Below are 25,676 nucleotides of genomic sequence, written 5' to 3' on the forward strand. Positions count from 1 at the left end.
GTCAGTGTAAAAAGGCAAAACTACCCCTCATGTAGATATATATTTTGATGTATACAAGGCATTGTGGTGAACAAGAACAAGTTTGAAAATATGGATGACACGATATGATGTTAAGCAATACGTATGCTAGTGATGAATATTATTTGAGATTGATTAGATGAAATGAGAGAAATTGAAAAAGTACACAGTGGCAGGGTAAAAAGACAAACCTAACTGTGTACGACAAAGGAATAAGAAAGACATTAATAATTCCATGTACAACAAGATGAAATGTGAAAGTGTCATTGACAAGGTATACCTACAACTTGTAACTTTAACAATATAATGCATGTGGGTATTCACTATACTTTAATTTTGATGCAATAATTTTCAACGATTACTTGTATTGATGGCTAGTGTAACACATGTGGGTGTACTCTCTAGTGAACTTAGCATGATGTTTTTTTTGTTATTATTATAGTTGCTCAATAGCAATTGGTTAGGACGAATTAAGAGTTCAGCACTAGTGCGTATTCTTATCGGCATAAAATCGATATGCTTGATGCCTAATTGGCTATTTTTAATAAATATACAATTATTTTAATAGCTTTAACATGTGTCATTTCTCATTGACACATAATATTTTTTAGTTCTTCTCGACAGCACCGCAGGTAAATGATTGCACAACCAAAGAATTGTACAATACGAAATGACATGAAAAAACTAGATTACTAATTATGCAATAAAAATTTTGTGAGGCTGACTAATATTTTATGATCAAAACTCCATAAACTAAAATTGTCATATATCGTATTCTTTGCAAAAAAAAACAAACTCGCTTTTAATTTATAAGTTAAAAAAATCACCATTTTTTTTAAAAAAATGTAAAGAAGAAAAGTTGATTTTTATCACGAGAAAGTGGCTGCCGATATTTACCACCAAAAACCGTTTAGTCACTATGCTCAGCACCATTATTTTCTGTCCTGATCCAAATCTGATTGGATCCGTCTGAGACAGGCTTAAAAAAGGCTTTCTTCAGCCGACATTAGTACCGATTTCATTCGATCCATACCCGCACCAGAGTTTACACCTAAAGCGTACTCCATACGCAATTACGCACCGCCTACGGGTTTTCTTGATAATGACAAAATTATAAATTCCGCCCAATTAAAAGCCTTTATTAAGCAATTACTGCCGCCAAAAGCCAACCGCCATCCGCAAGCCAGATTTAAAAATCGTTACGTTCCCTCTTTCACTCTCTAATCCAAGAACAAGAACCAGAACATCGACGTCTCTGGAAGCTCCCGCTGAGCGCACCGTCGTCTCTGGAAGCTCCCGCTGAGCGCATCGTCGTCCTCCCCCTTTCCCCTCGAGAACCAGAGACGATCTGAGATTCTCGGTCCATTCGAAGCCCTAATCTCGCCGTCTGCCGACTCTCGTCGCCGTTCCCGCGAGGCTTCTGCTTCCCTTCCGCTCCCCTCCACGCTCAGAGCTCGGCGATGATAGTCGAATCGAGGCGATTCGTCTGGAGATCTCCTTCGTTGTACGCGAGTTCTAGGCTGCGGAGCTGCGTGGTGTACTTCTTCTTGCGAAAGGAACCCGACCGGACGGAGGATTCCTGGGAATGTGCAGAGAGGGAGGACGATCGCGTTCCGTTTGATCTCAACATCTTCGTCGTTCTCTCTGGGTTCGCCTTCTGAGCGTACACGAGCCCGCTTATGAGTTAAGCTGCGTTTGCCTGCCTTTTTCTTTCGATTTTCATTTTTTCCTACTCCGGTTTTGGTTTTTGTGGATCTAGTGTGCGATGGTTTTGATCTCAGCGTGGTTTCTTGCTCGTTGAGGCAGGAGGACACGGGCACGCATGAGATTGGTGCCAAGTTGAGGCAGGAGAAAGCGGGGACGCGTGAGATTGGTGCAGCGGAGTGCCAGACGGTGTATCTCTCCGAGTAAGACGGTTTGATCATGCTATTTTCTTTTTTCCCGATCCATTTGTTTTTAGCATACGCACCGCCAAACGCTTTTCTTGATTGTAGTCAAATTCGTGTAGGAAATTCATGATCTATTGTGTCGATCTTCTTTTCGAATGATTTGTACTCGAGCGAGGTTGTTTCCATTGGTGAATTGTAGGGTTCTTTGTGTTTTAGATTTTGCATGTTCTCTTCAAAGAAGTTCTGGGTTAAGTGATGTATGTGTTGTCTGTGAAGTTGACACGCTTTTGTAAATTCATTTAGTTGTTAAGATAGTCTTGGATGCTTTCTTGTTTGTCGATTCTAACCCTTCAAAATATTTATCTGACCAGGCAGTTCCTTCGTGAGGTTTATGATGGGCAGCTATTTATCAATTTGAAGAAGGGTGTGGATTTTCCTGCCATGGATCCTTAGGTCGGTTCCTTTTCTCCTTTATCTTTATTGATTCATTTTGTTGAATCTGAGTTTGCTGCCTAATGGATTTGGAGAATGTAGACTGGTCTAAAATGTTTTCCATCTTTCTTTTATGTTGAAACTGATTTTGAGTTGACCAATATGATTGCGTTAGTAATTTGAGTGAATATTGGATGAGAAGTGTTAAAACTGTTGTGAAACCCGATGATCCTGACAAACTAGACAGTGAGCCCTTCTAGTTAACCTGGGTCAACATCTGCATTTTGATATCCTAAACAGATAGAATTGTCTACCACAATGCACATTAACACCTACTCGGTCTTTGGACATAGAAAATCACTTTGGATGGAGTGATAGAAGATGAAAAGGAATCTTTGCCATCTAGGGTAACTTCAGTAAGGCACTTAGACACCTTTGCATGGTCATGAACAGTGTTGTGAGAGGCGTACACATCAGTACCTGAAGCGAACGCCTCAGTGGCGAGGCGCACGCTCAAGGTACTGAGGCGTGCTGTGATGCGCAAATTGCCCCTCATCAACCTCCAGAACCCCATCCTTCATCCCCAAGTCTTCCTCCTCCGCCCGATTCGTCGGCTGTGCTAACCCCAAGTGCCGGTGGATCCACCGCCACGTGCTGGTGGATCCACCACCACGTGCCGTTGGATCCACCGCCACGTGCCGGCCAGCTGCTCCACCGCCGCTCCCTGCCTCCCCTCCCACCGCTTCACTTTCATACCAGTTGTGAGAGGCGTACGCCCCAGAGGCGAAGCGCAGGCTCAACGCCTCGCTTCGCCTCATCACATTTAACAACCTTGGTCATGAAGATGAGATGCTCGTTTCTTTTTATCATGGCCTCATGTGGAGTTTGTATATATATGTATATATGTGTATGTATGTGCCATTATCTTTATTATCTTTTTTTGTATTTTTGTCTGAATCCTTGTTTGGTGTGGTTAGCTAACCCTAGGCATTTTAGCCATCTGAGATTGAAATATGGGTTTGTAAATTCTGGTTCATCTCTTGATCATTAGAGAAAAATAAGCCATTAACACTGTTTGGTTGAGGCTTTTTGGTCACAGTCTTTTTGACCAATTTATATGGAAGTTCTGGGTGGCTCTGGGCTATATAATGTTTTTCTCAAGAAAATGCTATCATGTGAAAATAGTTTCTAACAATTGCATTTTTTACACTCATTGGCAGTTCCAGTAATGTTCCATTTTGAAAATAATGCCACTTACTGATACAAAATTTCCAGGAACAAGCGATCTTTATTCAGTCATACAATATGACAACCAGGTTGTGAAATGCATGCCAAAATGGTCGTAAGTTTCACACTATTCCTTCTTAGCACTAGTTGGTATGTCAATGAAACTCAAAATTAGTTTCCTTTTTAAATTAGAATTTTCTGGGTTCTGCAGAATTGCTTATTCACATGCATGCTATTGGAATCTTTTGATTCAATCTATGTTTAACATGATTTTATTGGGTTGTTTATAGTTTACCCTTGCCTCTTAAACTTGATTTTCTTAAACAGGAAAGCTTATCAGGTTTTTTTCTGAAAGTTTTGGTCATTGGAGATCAAATTCTCTACCTAGGGTTTAACACATCATTGTCTAACTTCATTTTATTACACTATTATGAGTGCCTTTATCAAATGTTCTATTTATCTATACTAAGAATGATATTTATTGGATTGAATGTGATATCATGGTCAGTAAAACTGCTATCAGCTGAAGGGTCCAGCTTGGCCATCAAAAAAAAAAAATGGGCACGGTTTCCATTAAAAAAGTGGTACACTTGTGATTTGCACCCAACATCACAAATAAATCATGTTAGTCTTTACCATTCTCATGGTATTATCTGTTATAATAGTGTCTGGCGCATGTCCGTTTGGCAAGCCTGATTGAGAAAGCAAATCAAAGTACCTTTTATCTGGTAGCTTTACGTGCAAGAGTGTGTAGCCTTAAGGCTTGATCAGTCTGAATTGGTTCTGTGCTTGACCTGCTCTAAACCAGGTTATACGTTATCATTTTGATTGCATGGTTAGTGGTTGCTGAGTTGGTTGATTATGTCTGAGATGCCAGTCATTATGTGCAGAGAATATATTTCTGCCTGCTATGAGAATACACATGCTTGGGCATTTCCAAGAAACTGAAGTTGTATGAGCGTGTAAAATACACAGCTCATGACAGTTAAGTTTACTTCTTTGTTAAAAAGAAGGTGCTTTTTCCTGATTTATATGTTGTGCATTTTATCAAGGATTGGTTGCTGCCAAAGTATCAAATTTCAAATATAATGCAAGTTGATCTTATGCACAGAGCAAAACATACATAACACCACATACCATGCACGTACGCCAGCTACAACTCATGCTCCAGGGTCATGCAGGTCATCTTTAGTTGCCCTTGACTATCTGCACAGTGCCCCAATCCCAATTTTAGTAAAGCCTGTGCATGATGTAGGAAGTTTTTGTTTGTCAGAGGCAGGGATTTGTGTAGATTGGATATTTTCAAGCCCCATATAAGGACTACTTGGAGTAGAAGAATATTATGTAGTTGTTTTTAACGATAGGTATCCATTGATCAAATATTTTCTAGCCCGATAGAAAGACAATTTGGAGTAGAAGAATATCATATCGTTACGGTTAATGATTGCTATGGGTCAGAAATGATGGAGGCAAGGCGGATGGTTAAACTGCAATTCTTAGTTTTCTAAAGAAGATTATTGGAAATGTTAGATATACACTTTACTACACTGAATCTAAAAGGGCTGCAATTTGATTTTGACTGATGTTTAGTCATTGTTTAGTATTTCTAAGAATACTAATTGTGTTTTCTTTGCCCCTCATCCAACAAGTACTTTTATAAGTAGTACAACTATACAATTATGGGGTAAAAAAAGAAAACTACCCATGAGATACAAAACTATGTCGGTGTGTACACTGTGTTGTGTTCAATTAAAACATGCGCGAAAGTGTGAATGACACAATATGATGTTCAACAACAACTATGTTGGTGATAGCCATTTTTAAAGATTTATCGTACAAAATGAGAAAAATAACCCATGTGGGTATTAACCATACCTTAATTTTGATGTGATCGTTTTCAATGAGTACTTTTATTGATGTCTAGTATGCGAAAAAAACATGAGAAAAATAATAAATAGCAAGTCTACACATCGGTGAGGTAAAAACACAATGTTCAACAAGATAAAGCGTAAAAGTGTGAATGATGGGAATTGATGTCCGAGAACAAATATTTTGGTGATGGCTGTTGTTCGTGATTGACTGAGTGAAACGAGAGAAATAAGGTATCTACATGAAGGCGGGGTAGTAAGACAAACGTAGTCCTCTGTCAGAAAACAATGATAGGGTATTCATGATGTCATCTTCAACAACACAAAATGTGAAATTGTGTATGACAAGACAATGTTCTCGTAGTTATAATCAATGAAACTCTAACATAATACGTGGGTTTTGAGCATATTTTAATTTGGTAAAGCAAATTGAGTTGGGATTTTTGACTCTAACAAGTACTTTTATTATAAGTTGCATGAGAAAAGGGTCTGCGAAAAAATATAAATACAATGACTACAGAGTTTTGGGGTAAGAAGACAAAACTACCCATGAAATAAATATGTATTTCTATGCATAGATGGTGTCGTGTTCAACAAGATGGTGTGGAAGTGTGAATCACAAGATAAGATGTTCTACAACTAGTACTCTCGTGATAGCTACAATAAGAGCTTCTACATATGAAATAAGAAAAATAAGATAACTGCATGATGGCTGGGTAGAAAGACAAACATACCCTTTCATGAGAAAACAACAAGACATTCATAATGCCATCTTCAACAAGATGAAATATGAAACTGAGTGACTAGCTACGATGTTCATTTAGTTATTGTCCTAAAAACTTTAACTATATAATATTTGTGGATTTTCACTAAACTTTAATTATTATTAGCGAATCTAGTGGGTCTCTCGTCTCCAACAAGGACTATACGATGGTCGGGGTAAAAAGACAACACTACCCTTGAATTTGATTTCTATGTCGATGTATACATGGTGTTTTAGTCAACAAGAGCAAGTTTGAAAATGTGGATGACACAATATGATATTAACCAACAAGAACATTGGTGGTGTAGAAAGACAAACCTACTCTTATGGTCGTGGTGTAAAAAGACTAACCCATCGTTACAAGAAAAAATAACAAGTCCTTAGTGCTGTCTTCAACGAGATGAAATATGAAAATGTGTGGCAAGATACGATGTTCAACTACTTATTATGGTTGTAACTCCAACTAAACGATGTTTGTGGGGTTTCACCAAATTTTAATTATCATTAGCGAATCAAGCGGGTCTATTGTCTCCAACAAGGACTTTACGATAGTGAAGGTAAAAAGACAGAAGTACCCCTCAAGTAGATATCTATTTCGATGTATACAATGAATTATGGTCAACAAGAACAAGTTTGAAAATGTGGATGACACAATGTGATGTTAATTAAAACGTATGTTGGTGATGAATATTGTTAGAGATTGATCCGATGAAATGAGCGAAATTGGAAAAGTATACGGTGGTAGGGTAAAACGACAAACCTATTCTTGTATGACATAACAATAAGAAAGTTATTCATAATTCCATGTACAACAAGATGAAATGTGGAAGTGTCATTGACAAGGTACGATGTTCAATTACCTATAACTTGAAACTCTAACAATATAATGCATGTGGGTATTCACCATAATTTAATTTTGATGCAATACTTTTTTACGAGTACTTTTATTGATGGCTAGTATGAAAAAAGTGATAAATAGCAAGTCTACACACCAGTAGGGTAAAAATACAAAACTGCCCCTAGTTGAAACATGATGCTCATGTTTATATAACGCCATGTTCAACAAGATAAAGCGTAAAAGTGTGAATGGTAGAAGATGATGTTCAAGAACAAGTATTATGGTGATGGTTGTAGATGGTGATTAATCAGGCGAAATGAGAGAAATAAAGTGGCTACACGAAGGCGGGGTTGAAAGACAAGCGTACCCTTATGTGAGAAAACAATTATAGGATATTCATGACGTCATCTTTAACCAGACAGAATTTTAAATTGTTTGTGACAAGACACGATGTTCTATTAACGGAATGTGAAATTATGTGTAACAAGAAACAATGTTCTGTTTGTTATAATCAATGAAACTCTATCAACATAACTCATATGGGTTTTGAGCATACTTTAATCTGGTAGTGCGAATTGAGTGGGACTTTCGACTTCAACAAGTACTTTTGTAATGCGTTGCATGATAACAGGGTATGCAGAAAGATATAAATACTACGACTACAAAGTGGAGGGGTAGGAAGACAAAACTATCTTTAAAATAGATATCTATGCTAATGTATACATGGTGTCGTATTCAACAAGATCATATCGAAGTATGAATCACATGGTATGATGTTCAACAACTAGTACTCTCATGATGACTACAATACGATGATGACCATATGAAATAAGAAAAATAAGAGATCTACACGATGGCGGGGTATAAAAACAAACCTACCCTTACATGAGAAAACAAAAATAAAACATTCATAATTCTATCTTCAACAAGATGGAATATGAAGCAATGAGTCTCAAGATAGGATGTTCAATTAGTTATTATCCTTAACACATTAACTATATAATGTTTGTGGGTTTTCACCAAACTTTAATTATCATTAGTGAACCTCCAGGGTCTCTCGTCTCTAACAAAGATTACACAGTGGTTTGGACTAAAAAACAAAACTACCCCAAAATTAGATTTCTATTTTGATGTATACATGGTGTTGTGGTTAGTAAGAACCATTTTGAAAATGTGAATGACACGATATAATGTTAAACAACAATTACGTGGTTGTTGGATATTGTTATAGATTGACTCTATGAAATTAGAGAAATTGGAAAGCTACATGTTAGCAGGGTAAGAAGACAAATCTATCCCGATATGACAACACAATAACAAGGCAACAAGTATTGGGTGACATCATGTTCAATAAGATAAAGCGTAAAAGTGCAAATGATAGGAGATGATGTTCGAAAACAAGTATTATGGTGATTGCTGCTGTTAGTGATTGATCAGGCGAAACGAGAGAAATAAGGTGGCTACTCCAAGGCGTGATAGAAAAACAAAGGTACCCCTGTGTGAGAAAACAGTAATAGGGTATTCATGATGTCATCTTCAACAAGACAGAATGTGAAATTGTGTGACAAGACACAATATTCTGTTGACGAAATATGAAATTTTGTGATAAGACACAAGGTTTTGTTAGTTTTAATCAATGAAACTCTAACAACATAAACCATGTGGGTTTTGAGCATACTTTAATTTGGTAATGCGAATTGAGTGTGACTTTCGACTCCAACAAGTACTTTTATAATAAGTTGCAATCGAAAAGGGTCTGCGAAAAGATATAAATACCACAACTACAGAGTGGAGGTATAAGAAGACAAAACTACCCCTGAAATAGATATGTCTGTTGATGAATACATGTTTTCGTGTTCTGCAAGATAATGTAGAAGTGTGAATCACAAGATAAGATGTTCAATGGAAAATTGAATCACAACATAAGATGTTCAACGGCTAGTACTTTGGTCATGGCTACAATAAGAGCTTGACCTTATGAAATAAAAAAATAGGTGAGCTAAACGATGACATGGTAGAATGACAAACCTACCCTTATGTGAGAAAACAACAAGACATTCATAATGCCATCTTCAACAAGATGAAATATGAAACTGTGAGTGATAATGTTCAGTACGAGAAATCAGAAACCTACATGATAGGGGATGATGTTCGAGAACAAATCTTTTGGTGATCGCTCTAGTTAGTGATTGACTAGCTGAAATAAGAAAAATAAGTTGGCTACACGAAGGCGGGGTAGAAAGACAAACTTACCCTTGTGTGAGAAAACAACGATAAGGTATTTACGATGTCAATTTCACCAAGACCGAAATTGTCGTCAACAAGAACAATTGTGAAAATGTTGATGACACAATATGATTTTAAGCAACAAGACATTGACAAACCCAACCTTATGGTGGTAGTGTAAAAAGATGAATATATCCTTATATGAGAAATCAACATAAGGCCAGTCATAGTGCCATCTTCAACCGGGTGAAATATGAAAGTGTGAGTGACAAGATACGATGTTCAGTTACTTATTATCGTTGTAACTCTAACTATACGATGCTTGTGTGTTTTCACCAAACTTTAATTATCATTAGCGAACTAAGCAGGTCTATTGTCTTCAACAAGGACTTCACGATGGTGGGGGTAAACAGAGAAAACTACCATTGAAGTAGATATCTATGTCGATGTATACAAGGCGTTGTACTCAACAAGAACAAGTTTGAAAATGTGGAGTGCACGATATGATGTTAACCAACACTTACGTTTGTGATGGATATTGTTAGAGATTGATCGAATGAATTGAGGGAAATTAGAAAGGTACACGATGGCAGGGTAAAAACACAAACCTATCCTTGTATGACAAAAAAATAAGGCATTCATAATGCCATGTACCACAAGATGAAATATGGAAGTGTCATTGACAAGGTACCATGTTAAGTTACTTATAACCTGAAACTTTAACAATATAACACATGTGGGTATTCACCATACCTTAATTTCGATGCGATCGTTTCCAACGAGTACTCTTATTGATGACTAGTATGCGAAAAAACATGCAAAAAGTGATGAACAACAAGTCTATACATTAGTGGGGTAAAAATACAAAACTACCCTCGAACTGAAAAACGATGCTGATGTTTACATGACACCATGTTCAACAAGATAAAGCATAAAAGTGTGAATGATAGGAGATGATGTTCGAGAACAAGTATTTTGTTGATGGTTGGTGTTAGTGATTGACCGGGCGAAATGAGAGAAATAAGGTGGCTACACTAATGCGGGGTAGAGAGATAAACCTAACCTTATGTGAGAAAACAATGATAGGGTATTCATGATATCATCTTCAACAAGATAGAATGTGAAATTGTTTGTTATAAGACACAATGTTCTATTGACTGAATTTGAAATTGTGTATGACAAGACACAATGTTTTGTTAATTATAATCAATGAAACTCAAATTAGATAACACATGCGGGTTTTTAACATACTTTAATTTGGTGGTGCCAATTGCGTGGGACTTTCGACTCGAACAAGTACTTTTATAATAAGTTACATGAGAGAATGGTTTGCAGAAAGATATAAATACCATGAGTACAAAGTGGTGGGATAGGAAGACAAAACTACCCTTGAAATTAGATATGTATGTTGTATTCATTGGAGTCGTGTTCAACATGATCATGTGGAAGTGTGAATCACAAGGTATGATGTTCAACGACTAGTACTTTCGTGATAACTACAATAAGAGCTTGATCATATGAAATAAGAAAAATAGGAGAGCTACACGATGGTGGGGTAAAATGATTGACCAATCGTTACGTTTGAAAACAACACATTCATAATGCCATCTTTGAACCAACAAGATGAAATGTGAAAGTGTGAGTGACAAGATACTTAAAGTTATTTATTATCTTTTAAACTCTAACTATATAATATGTTTGTGGATTTTCACCAAGCTTTAATTTTCATTAATGAATTTAGTCCGTCTCTCATCTCCAATGAGCACTACATGATGGTATGGGTAAAATGGCAAAACTACCCCTGGAAGAGATATCTATGTCGATATATGCATGTTGTTGTGGTCAACAAGAACAAGTGTGAAAATGTGGATGTTACTATATATTGTTGAGCAAGAAGTACATTGGTTGTGGATTTTGTTATAGATTAAATTAATGAAATGAGAGAAATGCGAGTGCTACACGTCATCCGGGTAAAATGACAATCCTATCCCTGTATGAAAAAACAATAACGTGCATTAATAATACAGTTTACGATAAGATGAAATGCAAATGTCTTTGATAATTATGTGACCATATAAAATAAGAAAAATAGGAGAACTATACATTGGTAGGGTAAAATGACAAACCTACCCTTACGTAAGAAAACAACAAGCTACTCATAATGCCATCTTCAACAATATGAAATATAAAAGTGTGAATGACAATATATGATGTTAAGTTACTTATTATACTTCAAACTCTATCTATATGATGTTTGTGAGTTTTCACATCATTAGCAAACCTACCGGGTCTCTCGTGTCCAATAAAGACTACAAGATGTTAGGAAAAAAAAAACCTTTGAAGTAGATATCTATGTCGATGTATACACGGTGTTGTGGTCAACAAGAACAAGTGTGAGAATATTGATAACACAATATGATATGAAGCAACAAGAACATTGACAAACTACCCTTATGGTGGTGGTGTAAAAAGACAAACTTATCCTTACATGAGAAAACAACAAGAAGCCATTCATATTGCCATCTTCAATCAGATGAAATATGAAAGTGTGAGTGACAAGATACGATGTTCAATTACTTATTACTCTAACTATATAATGTTTGTGTGTTTTCACCGAACTTTAATTATTATTTGCGAACTAAGCAGGTCTATCTTCTCCAATAAGGACTTCACGATGGTGGGGTTTAGAAGAAAATACCACCCTTGAAGTAGATATCTATGTCGATGTATACAAGGTGTTATGGTCAACAAGAACAAGTTTGAAAATGTGTATAACACCACATGATGTTAAGCAAGACATACATTTGGTGATGAATATTGTTAGAGATTGACCGAATGAAATGAGAGAAATTGGAAAGGTACATGGTGGCAGGGTAAAAAGAACATGTATTTTGGTGATGGCTGTTGTTGATTGATTGATTGGGCGAAATAAGAGAAATAAGGTGGCTACACGAAGGTGGGGCGAAAAGACAAACATGCCCCTATGTGAGAAAGCAATGATAGGCTATACATGATGTCATCTTCAGCATGACACAATGTTCTGTTAGTTATAATAAATGAAACCCTAACAACATAACCCATGTGGGTATTCACCATACTTTAATTTTGATGTGATAGTTTCCAACCAGTACTTTTATTGATCGCTAGAATGCGAAAAAACATGCGGAAAGTAATAAATAGCAAGTCTACACATCGGTGGGGTAGAAACACAAAACTACCCCCGAACTGAAAAAGGATGTTGATGTTTATTTGACGCCATATTCAACAAGATAAAACGTACAAGTGTGAATGGTAGGAGATGATGTTTGATGGTTGTTGTTGGTGGTTGACCGGTCAAAATGAGAGAAATAAGGTGGTTACACGAAAGCGGAGTTGAAAGACAAACATACCCCTTAGTGAGAAAACAATGATAGGGTATTCATGATGTCATCTTCAACAAGACAAATTTAAAATTGTGTGACAAGTCAGGATGTTTACATGACGGAATGTGAATTTGTGTATGACAAGACACAATGTTGAGTTAGTTATAATCAATGAAACTCTAACAACATAACCCATGTGAGTTTTGAGTATACTTTAACATGGTAGTGCGAATTCAGTGGGGCTTTTGACTCCAAAAGTACTTTTATAATAAGTTTAACGAGAAAAGGGTCTGCGAAAATATATAAATACCACGACTACACAGTGGAGGGGTGGGAAGACAAAACAACCCGTGAAATACGCGTGTGTTGATGTATACTTGGTGTCGTATTGAACAAGATTGTGAGGAAGTGTGAATCACTCGATAGGATGTTCAATGACTATTTCTCTGGTCTTGTCTATAATAAGATCTTGACCATATGAAATAAAAAATTAAGAGAGCTACACAATGGCGGGATAAAACGACAAATCTACCTTTACGTGAGAAAACAACAACAAAACATCCCTAATTCTAATATTCAACAAGATGGAATATGAAACTCTGAGTGTCAAGATAAGATGTTCAATTAGCTATAGTCCTTAACACTTTAACTATATAATGTTTGTGGGTTTTCACCAAACTGTAATTATTATTAGTGAAACCTCGAGGGTCTCTCGTCTCAAACAAGGACTAAACGATAGCTGGTGTAAAATGACAATACTACCCCTGAAGTAGATTTTTATTTTGATGTATACATGGTGTTGTGGTCAATAAGAACAAGTTTGAGAATGTGGATGACACCATATAATGATAAGCAACAATTTCGTGGTTGATGGATATTGTAAGAGACTGATCTGATGATATGAGAGAAATTGAAAAACTACACGTTGGCAGGGTAAGAAGACAAACCTATCCCAGTATGACAAGACAATAACTAGTTAACAATTATTGGGTGACGCCATGTTCAACAAGATAAAGCGTAAAAGTGTAAATGATAGGAGTTGATGTTCGAGAACAAGTACTTTGGTGATGGGTGCTGTTAGTGATTGACCATGCGAAACGAGAGAAATAAGGTATCTATATGAAAGGCGGGGTAGAAAGACAACCGTAGCCTTGTGTTAGAAAACAATGGTAGGACATTCATGATGTCATTTTCAAGAAGTTGGAATGTGAAATTGATTATGACAAGACAATGTTTTGTTGACGAAATATGAAATTGTGTATGACAAGACAATGTTCTGATAGTTATAATCATTGAAACTCTAACAACAAAAAGTTTGAAAATGTCCATGACACGATATGTTATTAAGCAACACGTACGTTGGTGATGAATATTGTTAGAGATTGATTAGATGAAATGAGAGAAATTAGAAAAGTACACGGTGGGAGGGTAAAAATACAAACCTATCCCTGTATGACAAAACAATAAGGGCATTCATAATCCCATGTACAACAAGATGAAATGTTAAAGTGTCATTGACAAGGTACGATGTTCAGTTACAATAACTTGAAACTCGAACAATACAATGGATTTGGGTATTCTCCATACTTTAATTTTGCTGCAATCGTTTTCAACGAGTACTTTTATTTATGGCTAATATGCGAAAAAACATGCGAAAAGTAATAAATAACAAGCTCACACTTCGATGGGGTAGAAACATAGAACCAACCTCGAACTAAAAAAGGATGTTGATGTTTACATGATGCCATGTTCAACAATATAAGGCTTAAAAGTGTGAATGATAGGTGATGACGATCGTGAACAAGTATTTTGGTGATGTTGGTGATTGACCAGGTGAAATGAGAAGAATAAGGTGGTTGCACGAAGGCGGGGTAGACATTCAAACATACCCCTTTGTGCGAAAACAATGATAGGGTATTCATGATGTGATCTTGAACAAGACATAATGTGAAATTGTATGTCACAAAATACGATGTTCTGTTGACAAAATGTGAAATTGTGGGTGACAAGATACATTGTTCTGTTAATTATAATTAATGAAACTCTAACTACTTAACAATTGTGGGTTTTGACCATATTTTAATTTGGTAATGCGAATTGAGTGGGACTTTCGACTCCAACAAGTACTTTTATTATAAATTGCACGTGAAAAGGGTCTGCGAAAAGATATAAATACCACGACTACGCTGTTTTGGGGTAGGAAGACAAAACTACCTGTGAAATAAATATTTGTGTTGATGCATAGATGGTGTCGTGTTGAATTAGATGGTGTGGAAGTGTGAATGAAAAGATAAGATGTTCAACAATTAGTATTCTCGTGATGGCTAAAATAAGAGCTTGTCTATATGAAATAAAAAAATAGGAGTGCTACCCGATGACGGTGTAGAAAGACAAACCTATCCTTATGTGAGAAAACAACAAGACATTCATAACACCATCTTCAACAAGATGGAATATGAAAATGTGAGTGACAGGATACAATGTTCATTTAGTCATTGTCCTTAAATCTTTAACTATATAATGTTTGTGGGTTTTCACTAAACTTTAATTATCATTAGCAAACCTAGCGGGTCTTTTCTCTCTAACAAGGGCTATACGATGGTCGGGGTAAAAGGACAACTACCCTTGAATTTGATTTCTATGTTGATGTATACACGATGTTATGATCAAGAAGAACAAGTTTGAAAATGTGGATGGCACAATTTGATATTAACCAACAAGAGCATTGGTGGTATAGGAAGACAAACCTACCCTTATGGTGGTGGTGTAAAAAGACAAACCTATCATTACATGAAAAAATAACAAGTCATTCGTAGTGCTATCTCCAACCAGATGGAATATGAAAATGTGTGACAAGATACGATTCTCAATTACTTATTATCCTTGTGACTTTAACTAAATGATGTTTGTGGGTTTTCACCAAATTTTAATTATCATATGCGAACTAGGCGTGTCTATCATGATCAACAAGGACTTCACAATAGTGAGTGTAAAAAGACAAAACTATCCCTCAAGTGGATATTTATTTCGATGTATACAAGGCATTGTTGTCAATGAGAACAAGTTTGAAAATGTGGATTACACGATATGATGTTAAGCAACGCGTATGTTGGTGATGCATATTGTTAGAGATTGATCACATGAAATCAGAGAAATTGGGAAAGTACACGATGACAGGGTAAAAAGACAAACCTATCCGCGTATGACAAAACATTAAGGATGACATTCATAATCCTATGTACAACAAGATGAAATGTGGAAGTGTCATTGACAAGGTACGATGTTCAGTTACCTATAACTTGACACTTTTACAATATAATGCATGTGGGTATTCACGATACTTAAATTTTGATGCGATCATTTCCAACGAGTACTTTTATTGATGGCTAGTATGCAAAAAGTGATAAATAGCAAGTCTATAAACTGGTGGGGTAAAAACATAAAACTACACCTAAATTAAAAAATGATGCTGATGTTTATATGATGCCATGTTCAACAAGATAAAGCGTAAAAATATGAATGATTGGAGATGAAGTTCGAGAACAAGTATTTTGGTGATGGCTGCTGTTAGCGATTGACTAGGCGAAACGAGAGAAATAAGGTGGCTACACGAATGCGGTGTAGAAAGGCAAACATACCCTTATGTTAGGAAACAATGATAGGGTATTGATGATATGATCTTCAACAAGACAGAATGTGAAATTGTGTGTGACAAGACACGATGTTCTATTGACGAAATGTGAAATTGTGTGTGACACGAAACAATATTCTGTTAGTTATAATAAAAAAACTCTAACAACATAACCCATGTGGGTTTTGAACATACTTTAATCTGGTAGTGCGAATTGAGTGAGACTTTCGACTACAACAAGTACTTTTATAATAAGTTTTATGAGTAAACGGTCCACATAAAGATATAAATACCACGACTACAAAGTGGAGGGGTAGGAAGACAAAACTACCCTTGAAATAGATATATATGTTGATAACTTGATGTATACGTGGTGTCGTGTTCAACAAGATCATTTGGAAATCTCAATCACATGGTATGATGTTCAACACCTAGTACTCTCATGAGGACTACAATACGATGATGACCATATGAAATAAGAAAAATAAGTGATTTACACGATGGTGGGGTTTAAAAACAAACCTACCCTTGCATGAGAAAACAACATTAAAACATTCATAATTCTATCTTCAAGAAGATGGAATATGAAGCTGTGAGTCTCTAGATAGGATGTTCAATTAGTTATTATCCTTAACACATTAACTATATAATGTTTGTGGGTTTTCACCAAACCTTAATTATCATTATCGGACTTCCAGGGTTTGTCATCTCTAACAAGGATTACACAGTGGTTTGGGCAAAATGACAAAACTACCCCATAAGGAGATTTCTATTTTGATGTATACATGGTGTTGTGGTCAGTAATTACGAGGCTACAAGTTTTGGGCGATGTCATGTTCAACAAGATAAAGCGTAAAAGTGTGATAGATAGGAGATGATGTTCGAAAACAAGTATTTTGGTGATGGTTGCTGTTAGTGATTAACCGGGCGAAACGAAAGAAATAAGGTGGCTACACGAAGGTAGGCTATAAAGACAAACGTACCGTTGTGTGAGAAAACATTAGTAGGGTATTCATGATGTCATCTTCAACAATCCAAAATGTGAAATTGTGTGACAAGACACAATGTTTTGTGGATGAAATATGAAATTGTGTGACAAGACACAATGTTCTGTTAGTTATAATCAGTGAAACTCAAACTACATAACGCATATGGGTTTTTAACATACTTTAATTTGGTAGTGCCAATTGCGTGGGACATTGGACTCGAACAAATACTTTTATAATAAGTTGCATGAGAGAAGGGTTTGCAGAAAGGTATAAATACCACGATTACATAGTGGTGGGATAGGAAGACAAAACTGCCCCTGAAATTGTGTGTTACAAGACACAATGTTCTGTTGACTAAATCTGAAATTGTGTGACAAGGCACAATGTTTTGTTAGTTATAATCAATGAAACTAACAACATAAACCATGAGGGTTTTGAGCATATTTTAATTTGGTAATGCGAATTGAGTGTGACTTTCAACTCCAACAAGTACTTTTATAGTAAGTTGCATGAGAAAAGGGTCTGCAAAAAGGTATAAATACCACGACTATAGAGTTGAGGTATAAGAAGACAAAACAACCCCAAAAATAATTATATATGTTGATGCATACATGGTGTCGTGTTCAACAAGATCGTGTGGAAGTGTGAATCACAAGATACGATGTTCAACGGCTAGTACTCGCTTGGTGGCTACAATAAGAGGTTGATCATACGAAATAAGAAAAATAGGAAAGTTACACTATGGTGGGGTAGAAAGACAAACCTACCCTTATGTGATAAAACAACAAGACATTCATAATGCCATCTTCAATAGGATGGAATATGAAACTTTGAGTGACAATGGTCAGTAAAAGAAATTGGAAAACTATATGATATAAGATGTTCGGAAACAAATCTTTTGGTGATGGCGGCGGTTAGTGATTGACCAAGCGAAATAAGAGAAATAAGTTCACTACACTAAGGCGAGGCAAAAAGAAAAATGTAACCGTGTGAGAAAACAATGATGGGGTATTAATGATGTCATCTTCAACAAGACCGAAGTTGTGGTCAATAAGAACAAGTGTGAAAATGTTGTTGACACAATATGATATTAAGTAACAAGAACATTGACAAGCCTACCCTTATGGAGTTAATGTAAAAAGATATACTTATCCTTAAATAAGAAAACAACTACAAGCCATTCATTGTGCCATCTCCAATCAGAAGGAATATGAAAGTGTGAGTTACAAGATACGATGTTGAGTTACATATTATCCTTGTAACTCTAACTATACGATGTTTGTGGCTTTTTACCAAACTTTAATGATCATTAGCGCACTGAGCATTTCTATCATCTCCAATAAGGACTTTGGTGATGGATATTGTTAGAGATTGAGCGGATGAATTGAATGAAATTATAAAGGTACACAGTGGCAGGGTAAAAAGGCAAACCTATCCCTAAAACGTGGAAGTGTCATTGACAAGGTATGATGTTCAATTACTTATAACTTGGAACTCTAACAATATAACACATGTGGGTATTTACCATACTTTAATTTTGATGTGATCGTTTCCAACGAGTACTTTTATTGATGGCTAGCATGCGAAAAAACATGCAGAAATATATAAATATCACGACTACAGAGTGGTGGGGTAGGACGACAAAACTATCCTTGAAATTAGATATGTATGTTGATGTATGCATGATGTCGCGTTCAACAAGATCTTGCGGAAGTGTGAATCACAAGGTATGATGTTTAACAACTAGTACTCTGGTGATAACTACAATATGAGGTTTACCATATGAAATAAGAAAAATAAGAGAGCTACACAATGGCGGGCTAAAATGACAAACCAACCGTTACGTGCGAAAACAACAAGACATTGATAACACCATCTTGAACAGGATGAAATATGAAAGTGAGTGACAAGATACGATAGTCAGTTATTTATTATCTTTGAAACTCCAACTATATATGATGTATGTGGGTTTTCTCCAACCTTTAATTTTCATGAGCGAATTTTGTTTGTCTCTCGTCTCCAACAAAGGCTATATGATGGTAGGGGTAAAAGGACAAAACTACCCCTGAAAGAGATATCTATGTTGATGTTTACTATCTTGGTCAACAAGAACGAGTGTGAAAATGTGGATGATACCTTATATTGTTGAGCAAGATGTACATTGGTTGTGGATTTTGTTAGAGATTAAACAAATGAAGTGAGAGAAATGGGAGAGCCACACAGCGGCAGGGTAAAATGACAAACCTATCCCTGTATGAAAAATAATGTGCTTTCATAATGCAGTTTACGACAAGATGAAATGCAAATGTCATTGACAATTATGTGATCATATAAAATAAGAAAAATAGGAGAGCTATACGGTGGTGGTGTAAAATGACAAACCTACCCTTACGTAAGAACACAACAAGCCACTCGTAATGTCATCTTCAACAATATGAAATATAAAAGTGTGAATGACAAGTTTTGATGTTAAGTTACTTGTTATCCTTGAAACTCTATATATGATGTTTGTGAGTTTTCACATCATTACCATACTTAGTGGGTCTCTCGTCTCCAATAAAGTTTACAATACCACGACTACCGAGTTTTGGGGTAGGAAAACAAAACTACCCTTGAAATAAATATGTATGTTGATGCATAGATGGTGTCGTGTTCGAAAAGATGCTGTGGAAGTGCGAATCAGAAGATAAGATGTTCAATGGCTAGTACTCTCGTGATGGCTACAATAAGAGCTTGTCCATATGAAATAAGTAAAATAGGAGAGCTACACGATGCTGGGGTAGAAAGGCGAACCTACCCTTACGTTGTTTAGCAAGATGTGCGTTTGAAAATCTGGATGACACGATATGATGTTAAGCAAGATGTACGTTGGTGATGAATATTGTTAGAGATTGATGAGATGAATTCAGAGAAATTGGAAAAGTATACGGTTGTAGGGTAAAAAGACAAACCAATCCCTGTATGACAAAACAATAAGAAAGTTATTCATAATCCCATGTACAACCAGATGAAATGTGGAAGTGTCATTGCAAGGTATGATGTTCATTTACATATAACTTGAAACTCTAACAGTATAATGCATGTTGGTATTCACAATACTTTAATTTTTATGCGATCGTTTCCAATGAGTACTTTTATTGATGGCTAGTATGCGAAAAAACTTGCCAAAAGTAATAAATAACAAGTCTACACATCGGTGGGGTAAAAAGACAAAACCACTCCCCAAACTGAAAAATGATGTTGATTTTTACATGACGCCATGTTCAACAAGATAAGCGTAAAAGTGTGAATGATACGAGATGATGTTCGTGAACAAGTATTTTGGTGATGGTCTCTTTTGGTGATTGACTAGGTGAAATGATAAGAATAAGGTGGCTACACGAAGGTGGGGTAGAAAGACAAATGTTACCCTATGTGAGGAACCAATGATAGGGTATTCATGATGTCATCTTCAGCAAGATGCAATCTGAAATTGTGTGTGACAAGACATGGTGTTCTTTTGTTTGAATGTAAAATTGTGTGGCAATACACAATGCTCAGTTGCTTATAATCAATGAAATTCTAACAACAATACCCTTGGGGGTATTCACCATATTTTAATTTTGATGGGATAGTTTCAAACGAGTACTCTTATTGATGGCTAGTATGCGAAAAAACATGCGAATAGTAATAACTAGCAAGTCTACACATCGGTGGTGTAAAAACACAAAAGTACCCTCAAACTGAAAAAGGTTGCTGATGTTTATTTGAGTCATGTTCAACATGGTAAAACGTACATGTGTAAAACAACAAGACATTCCTAATTTTAATCTTCAACAAGATGGAATATCAAACTCTGAGTGTCAAGATAGGATGTTCAATTAGTTATTATCCTTAACACTTTAACTATTTAATGTTTGTGGGTTTTCACCAAAGTTTAATTATTGTTAGTGAAACTTCGAGGGCCTCTCGTCTCAAACAAGGACTAAATGATCGTCGGTGTAAAATGACAAAACTATCCCTAAAGTAGATTTCTATTTTGATGTATACATGGTGTTGTGGTCATTAAGAACAAGTTTGAGAATGTGGATGACACGATAAAATGATAAGCAACAAGTTTGTGATTGATGGATATTGTTAGAGATCGACCTGATGAAATGAAAGAAATTGAAATGCTACACGTTGGCAGGGTAAGTAGACAAACCTATCCCGGTATGACAAGACAATAACAAGGCAACAATTATTGGGTGACGCCATGTTCAACAAGATAAAGCGTAAAAGTGTAAATGATAGGAGTTGATGTTTGAGAACAAGTATTTTGGTGATGGGTGCTGTTTGTGATTTACCAGGCGAAACGAGAGAGACATGCAAGGCAGGGTAGAAAGACAAACGTAGCCCTGTGTGAGAACAATGACAGGGCATTCAGGATGTCATTTTCAAGAAGACGGAATGCGAAACTGTGTGTGATAAGACAATGTTTTGTTGACGAAATATGAAATTGTGTATGACAAGACAATGTTCTGATAGTTATAATCATTGAAACTCTAACAACAAAAAGTTTGAAAATGTCCATGACACGATATGTTGTTAAGCACGTATGTTGGTGATGAATATTGTTAGAGATTGATCAAATGAAATGAGGGAAATTATAAAAGTACACGGTGGGAAGGTAAAAAGACAAACCTATCCCTGTATGACAAAACAATAAGAAAGGCATTCATAATCTCATGTACAACACGATGAAATGTGAAAGTGTCATTGACAAGCTACGATGTTCGGTTACTATAACTTGAAACTCTAACAATATAACGCATGTGGGTATTCTCCATACGTTAATTTTGTTGTGACCGTTTTCAATGATTTTTCTTGTTGATGGCTAATATTCGAAAAAACATGCGAAAAGTAATAAATAACAAGCCTACACATCGGTCGGCTAGAAACACAGAACAAGTCTCGAAGTGTGAATGGTAGGTGATGATATTCGTGAACAAGTATTTTGGTGATGAATCCCTTTTGATGATTGACCAGGTGAAATGAGAAGAATAAGGTGGTTGCACGAAGGCGGGGTAGACAGACAAACATACCCCTTTGTGAGAAAACAATGATAGGGTATTCATGATGTGATCTTGAACATGACGTAATTTGAAATTATATGTGACAAGATACGATGTTCTGTTGACAAAATGTGAATTTGTGTCTGACAAGACACATTATTGTGTTAGTTATAATTAATGAAACTCTAACTACTTAACACTTGTGGGTTTTGACCATATTTTAATTTGGTAATGCAAATTGAGTGGGACTTTCGATTCCAACAAGTACTTTTATTATAAGTTGCACTAGAAAAGGGTTTGCGAAAAGATATAAATACCACGACTATAGTGTTTTGGGGTAGGAAGACAAAACTGCATGTGAAATAAATATTTGTGTTGATGCATAGATGGTGTCGTGTTGAACAAGATGGCGTGGAAGTGTGAATGAAAAGATAAGATGTTCAACAATTAGTACTCTCGTGATGGCTAAAATAAGAGCTTGTCCATATGAAATAACAAGAAATGGAGAGCTACACGATGACAGTGTAGAAAGACAAACCTACCCTTACGTGAGAAAACATCAAGAGATTCATAATGCCATCTTCAACAAGATGGAATATGAAAATGTGAGTGACAAGATGCAATGTTCATTTAGTTATTGTCCTTAAATCTTTAACTATATAATGTTTGTGGGTTTTCACTAAACTTTAATTATCATTAGAGAACCTAGCGGGTCTCTCGTCTCTAACAAGGGCTATACGATGGTTGGGGTAAAAAGACAAAACTACCCCTGAATTGGATTTCTATGTCGATATATACATGGTGTTGTGATCAACAAGAACAAGTTTGAAAATATGGATGACACAATATGATATAACCAACAAGAACATTAGTGGTTTAGGAAGACAAACCTACCCTTACGGTGGTGGTGTAAAAAGGCAAATCTATCATTACATGAAAAATAACAAGTCATTCATAGTGTTATTTTTAAATATATGGAATATGAAAATGTGTTTTTAGATACGATGAACAATTACTTATTTTCGTTGTGACTTTAACTAAACGATGTTTGTGGGTTTTCACCAAATTTTAATTATCATTAGCGAACTAGGCGGGTCTATCGTCTCCTACATGGACTTCACGATAGTGAGTGTAAAAAGACAAAACTATCCCTCAAGTAGATATCTATTTCGATGTATACAAGGCATTGTTGTCAACAAGCACAAGTTTGAAAATGTGGATTACACGATATGATCTTAAGCAACATGTACTTTGGTGATGAATATTGTTAGTGATTGATCACATGAAATCAAAGAAATTGGAAAAGTACACGATGGCAGGGTAAAAAGACAAACCTATGCGTGTATGACAAAACATTAAGGAAGGCATTCATAATCCCATGTTTAACTAGATGAAATGTGGAAGTGTCATTGACAAGGTACGATGTTCAGTTACCTATAACTTGAAACTTTAACATTATAATGCATGTGGGTATTCACGATACTTTAATTTTGATGCGATCATTTCTAACAAGTACTTTTATTGATGGCTAATATGCAAAAAGTGATAAATAGCAAGTCTACAAACTGGTGGGGTAAAAACACTAAACTACACCCAAACTCAAAAAAGGATGTTCATGTTTATATGATGCCATGTTCAACAAAATAAAGCGTAAAAGTGTGAATGATTGGAGATGAAGTTCAAGAACAAGTATTTGGTGATGGCTGCTCTTAGCGATTGACCAGGAGAAATGAGAGAAATAAGATGGCTACAAGAATGCAGTGTAGAAAGACAAACATTCCTTATGTGAGAAAACAATGATAGGGTATTGATGATATGATCTTCAACAAGACGGAATGTGAAATTGTGCGTGACAAGACACGATGTTATATTGACGGAATGTGAAATTGTGTGTGACACGAAACAATATTCTGTTAGTTATAATAAAAAAACTCTAATAACATAACCCATGTGGGTTTTGAACATACTTTATTCTGGTAGTGCGAATTGAGTGAGACTTTCGACTACAACAAGTACTTTTATAATAAGTTTTATGAGTAAACGGTCCACAGAAAGATATAAATACCACGACTACAAAGTGGAGGGGTAGGAAGACAAAACTAATCTTGAAATAGATATATATGTTGATGTATACATGGTGTCATGTTCAACAAGATCATTTGGAAATCTCAATCACAAGGTTTTGATGTTCAATGACTAGTACTCTCATGAGGACTACAATAATATGATGACCATATGGAATAAAAAAAATAAGAGATCTACAGGATGGTGGGGTTTAAAAAAAAACCTACCTTTACATGAGAAAACAACGATAAAACATTCATAATTCTATCTTCAAGAAGATGGAACATGAAGTTGTGAGTCTCAAGATAGGATGTTCAATTAGTTATTATCCTTAACACATTAACTATATAATGTTTGTGGGTTTTCACCAAACTTTAATTATCATTAGCGAACCTCCAGGGTCTCTCATCTCTAACAAGGACTACACGGCGGTTTGGGCAAAAAGGCAAAACTACCCCAATAGTAGATTTCTATTTTGATGTATACATGGTGTTGTGGTCAGTAAGAACCAGTTTGAAAATGTGGATGACACGATATAATGTTAAACAACAATTACGTGGTTGTTGGATAGTGTTATAGATTGACCCGATGAAATTAGAGAAATTGGAAAGCTACATGTTAGCAGGGTAAGAAGACAAACCTATCCCGGTATGACAACGCAATAACAAGGCAACAAGTATTATGTGACATCATGTTCAACACGATAAAGCGTAAAAGTGTGAATGATATGAGATGATGTTTGAAAACAAGTATTTTGGTGATGACTGCTGTTAGTTATTAACTGGGCGAAACGAGAGAAATAAGGTGGCTACACAAAGGTAGGCTAGAATGACAAACGTACCCCTGTGTGAGAAAGTAATAACAGGTTATTCATGGTGTCATCTTCAACAAGACGGAATGTGAAATTGTGTGTGATAAGACATGATGTTCTGTGGATGAAATCTGAAATTGTGTGACAAGACACAATGTTCTGTTAGTTATAATCAGTGAAAAACTACATAACGCATATGGGTTTTGAGCATACTTTAATTTGGTAGTGCCATTTGCGCGGGACTTTGGACTTGAACAAGTACTTTTATAGTAAGTTGCATGAGAGAAGGGTTTGCAGAAAGGTATAAATTCCACGATTACAGAGTGGTGGGATAGAAAGACAAAACTGCCCCGAAAACTGTGTTACAAGACACGATGTTCTGTTGACGAAATCTGAAATTGTGTGACAAGTCACAATGTTCTGTTAGTTATAATCAATGAAACTAACAACATAAACCATGTGGGTTTTGAGCATATTTTAATTTGGTAATGCGAATTGAGTGTGACTTTCGACTCCAACAAGTAC

At 35.9% G+C, this 25,676-nt stretch overlaps 1 protein-coding gene and 1 long non-coding RNA gene across 2 annotated transcripts in view; both read left to right on the forward strand.

The window, feature by feature from the left end:
• The first annotated feature begins 1,409 nt into the window (after window positions 1–1,409).
• On the forward strand, window positions 1,410–2,361 carry LOC149820029 (uncharacterized). Its single transcript, XR_016426851.1, has 3 exons — window positions 1,410–1,701; window positions 1,825–1,925; window positions 2,279–2,361. It is a non-coding gene; the product is annotated as an uncharacterized LOC149820029 (long non-coding RNA).
• A 1,306-nt stretch (window positions 2,362–3,667) lies between these two features.
• Window positions 3,668–25,676, forward strand: part of LOC149820030 (phospholipase A1-II 1-like) — a 76,051-nt gene continuing 54,042 nt past the window's right edge. The window contains exon 1 of the mRNA XM_089983271.1: window positions 3,668–3,716. Coding sequence (XP_089839397.1) covers window positions 3,676–3,716 — 41 coding nt within the window. The 5' untranslated portion in view covers window positions 3,668–3,675. The remainder of the gene's footprint in view (window positions 3,717–25,676) is intronic.

Source organism: Nuphar pumila, chromosome 12 (assembly GCF_984573655.1).
Source record: "Nuphar pumila chromosome 12, dmNupPumi1.hap1.1, whole genome shotgun sequence".
NCBI lineage: Eukaryota > Viridiplantae > Streptophyta > Magnoliopsida > Nymphaeales > Nymphaeaceae > Nuphar > Nuphar pumila.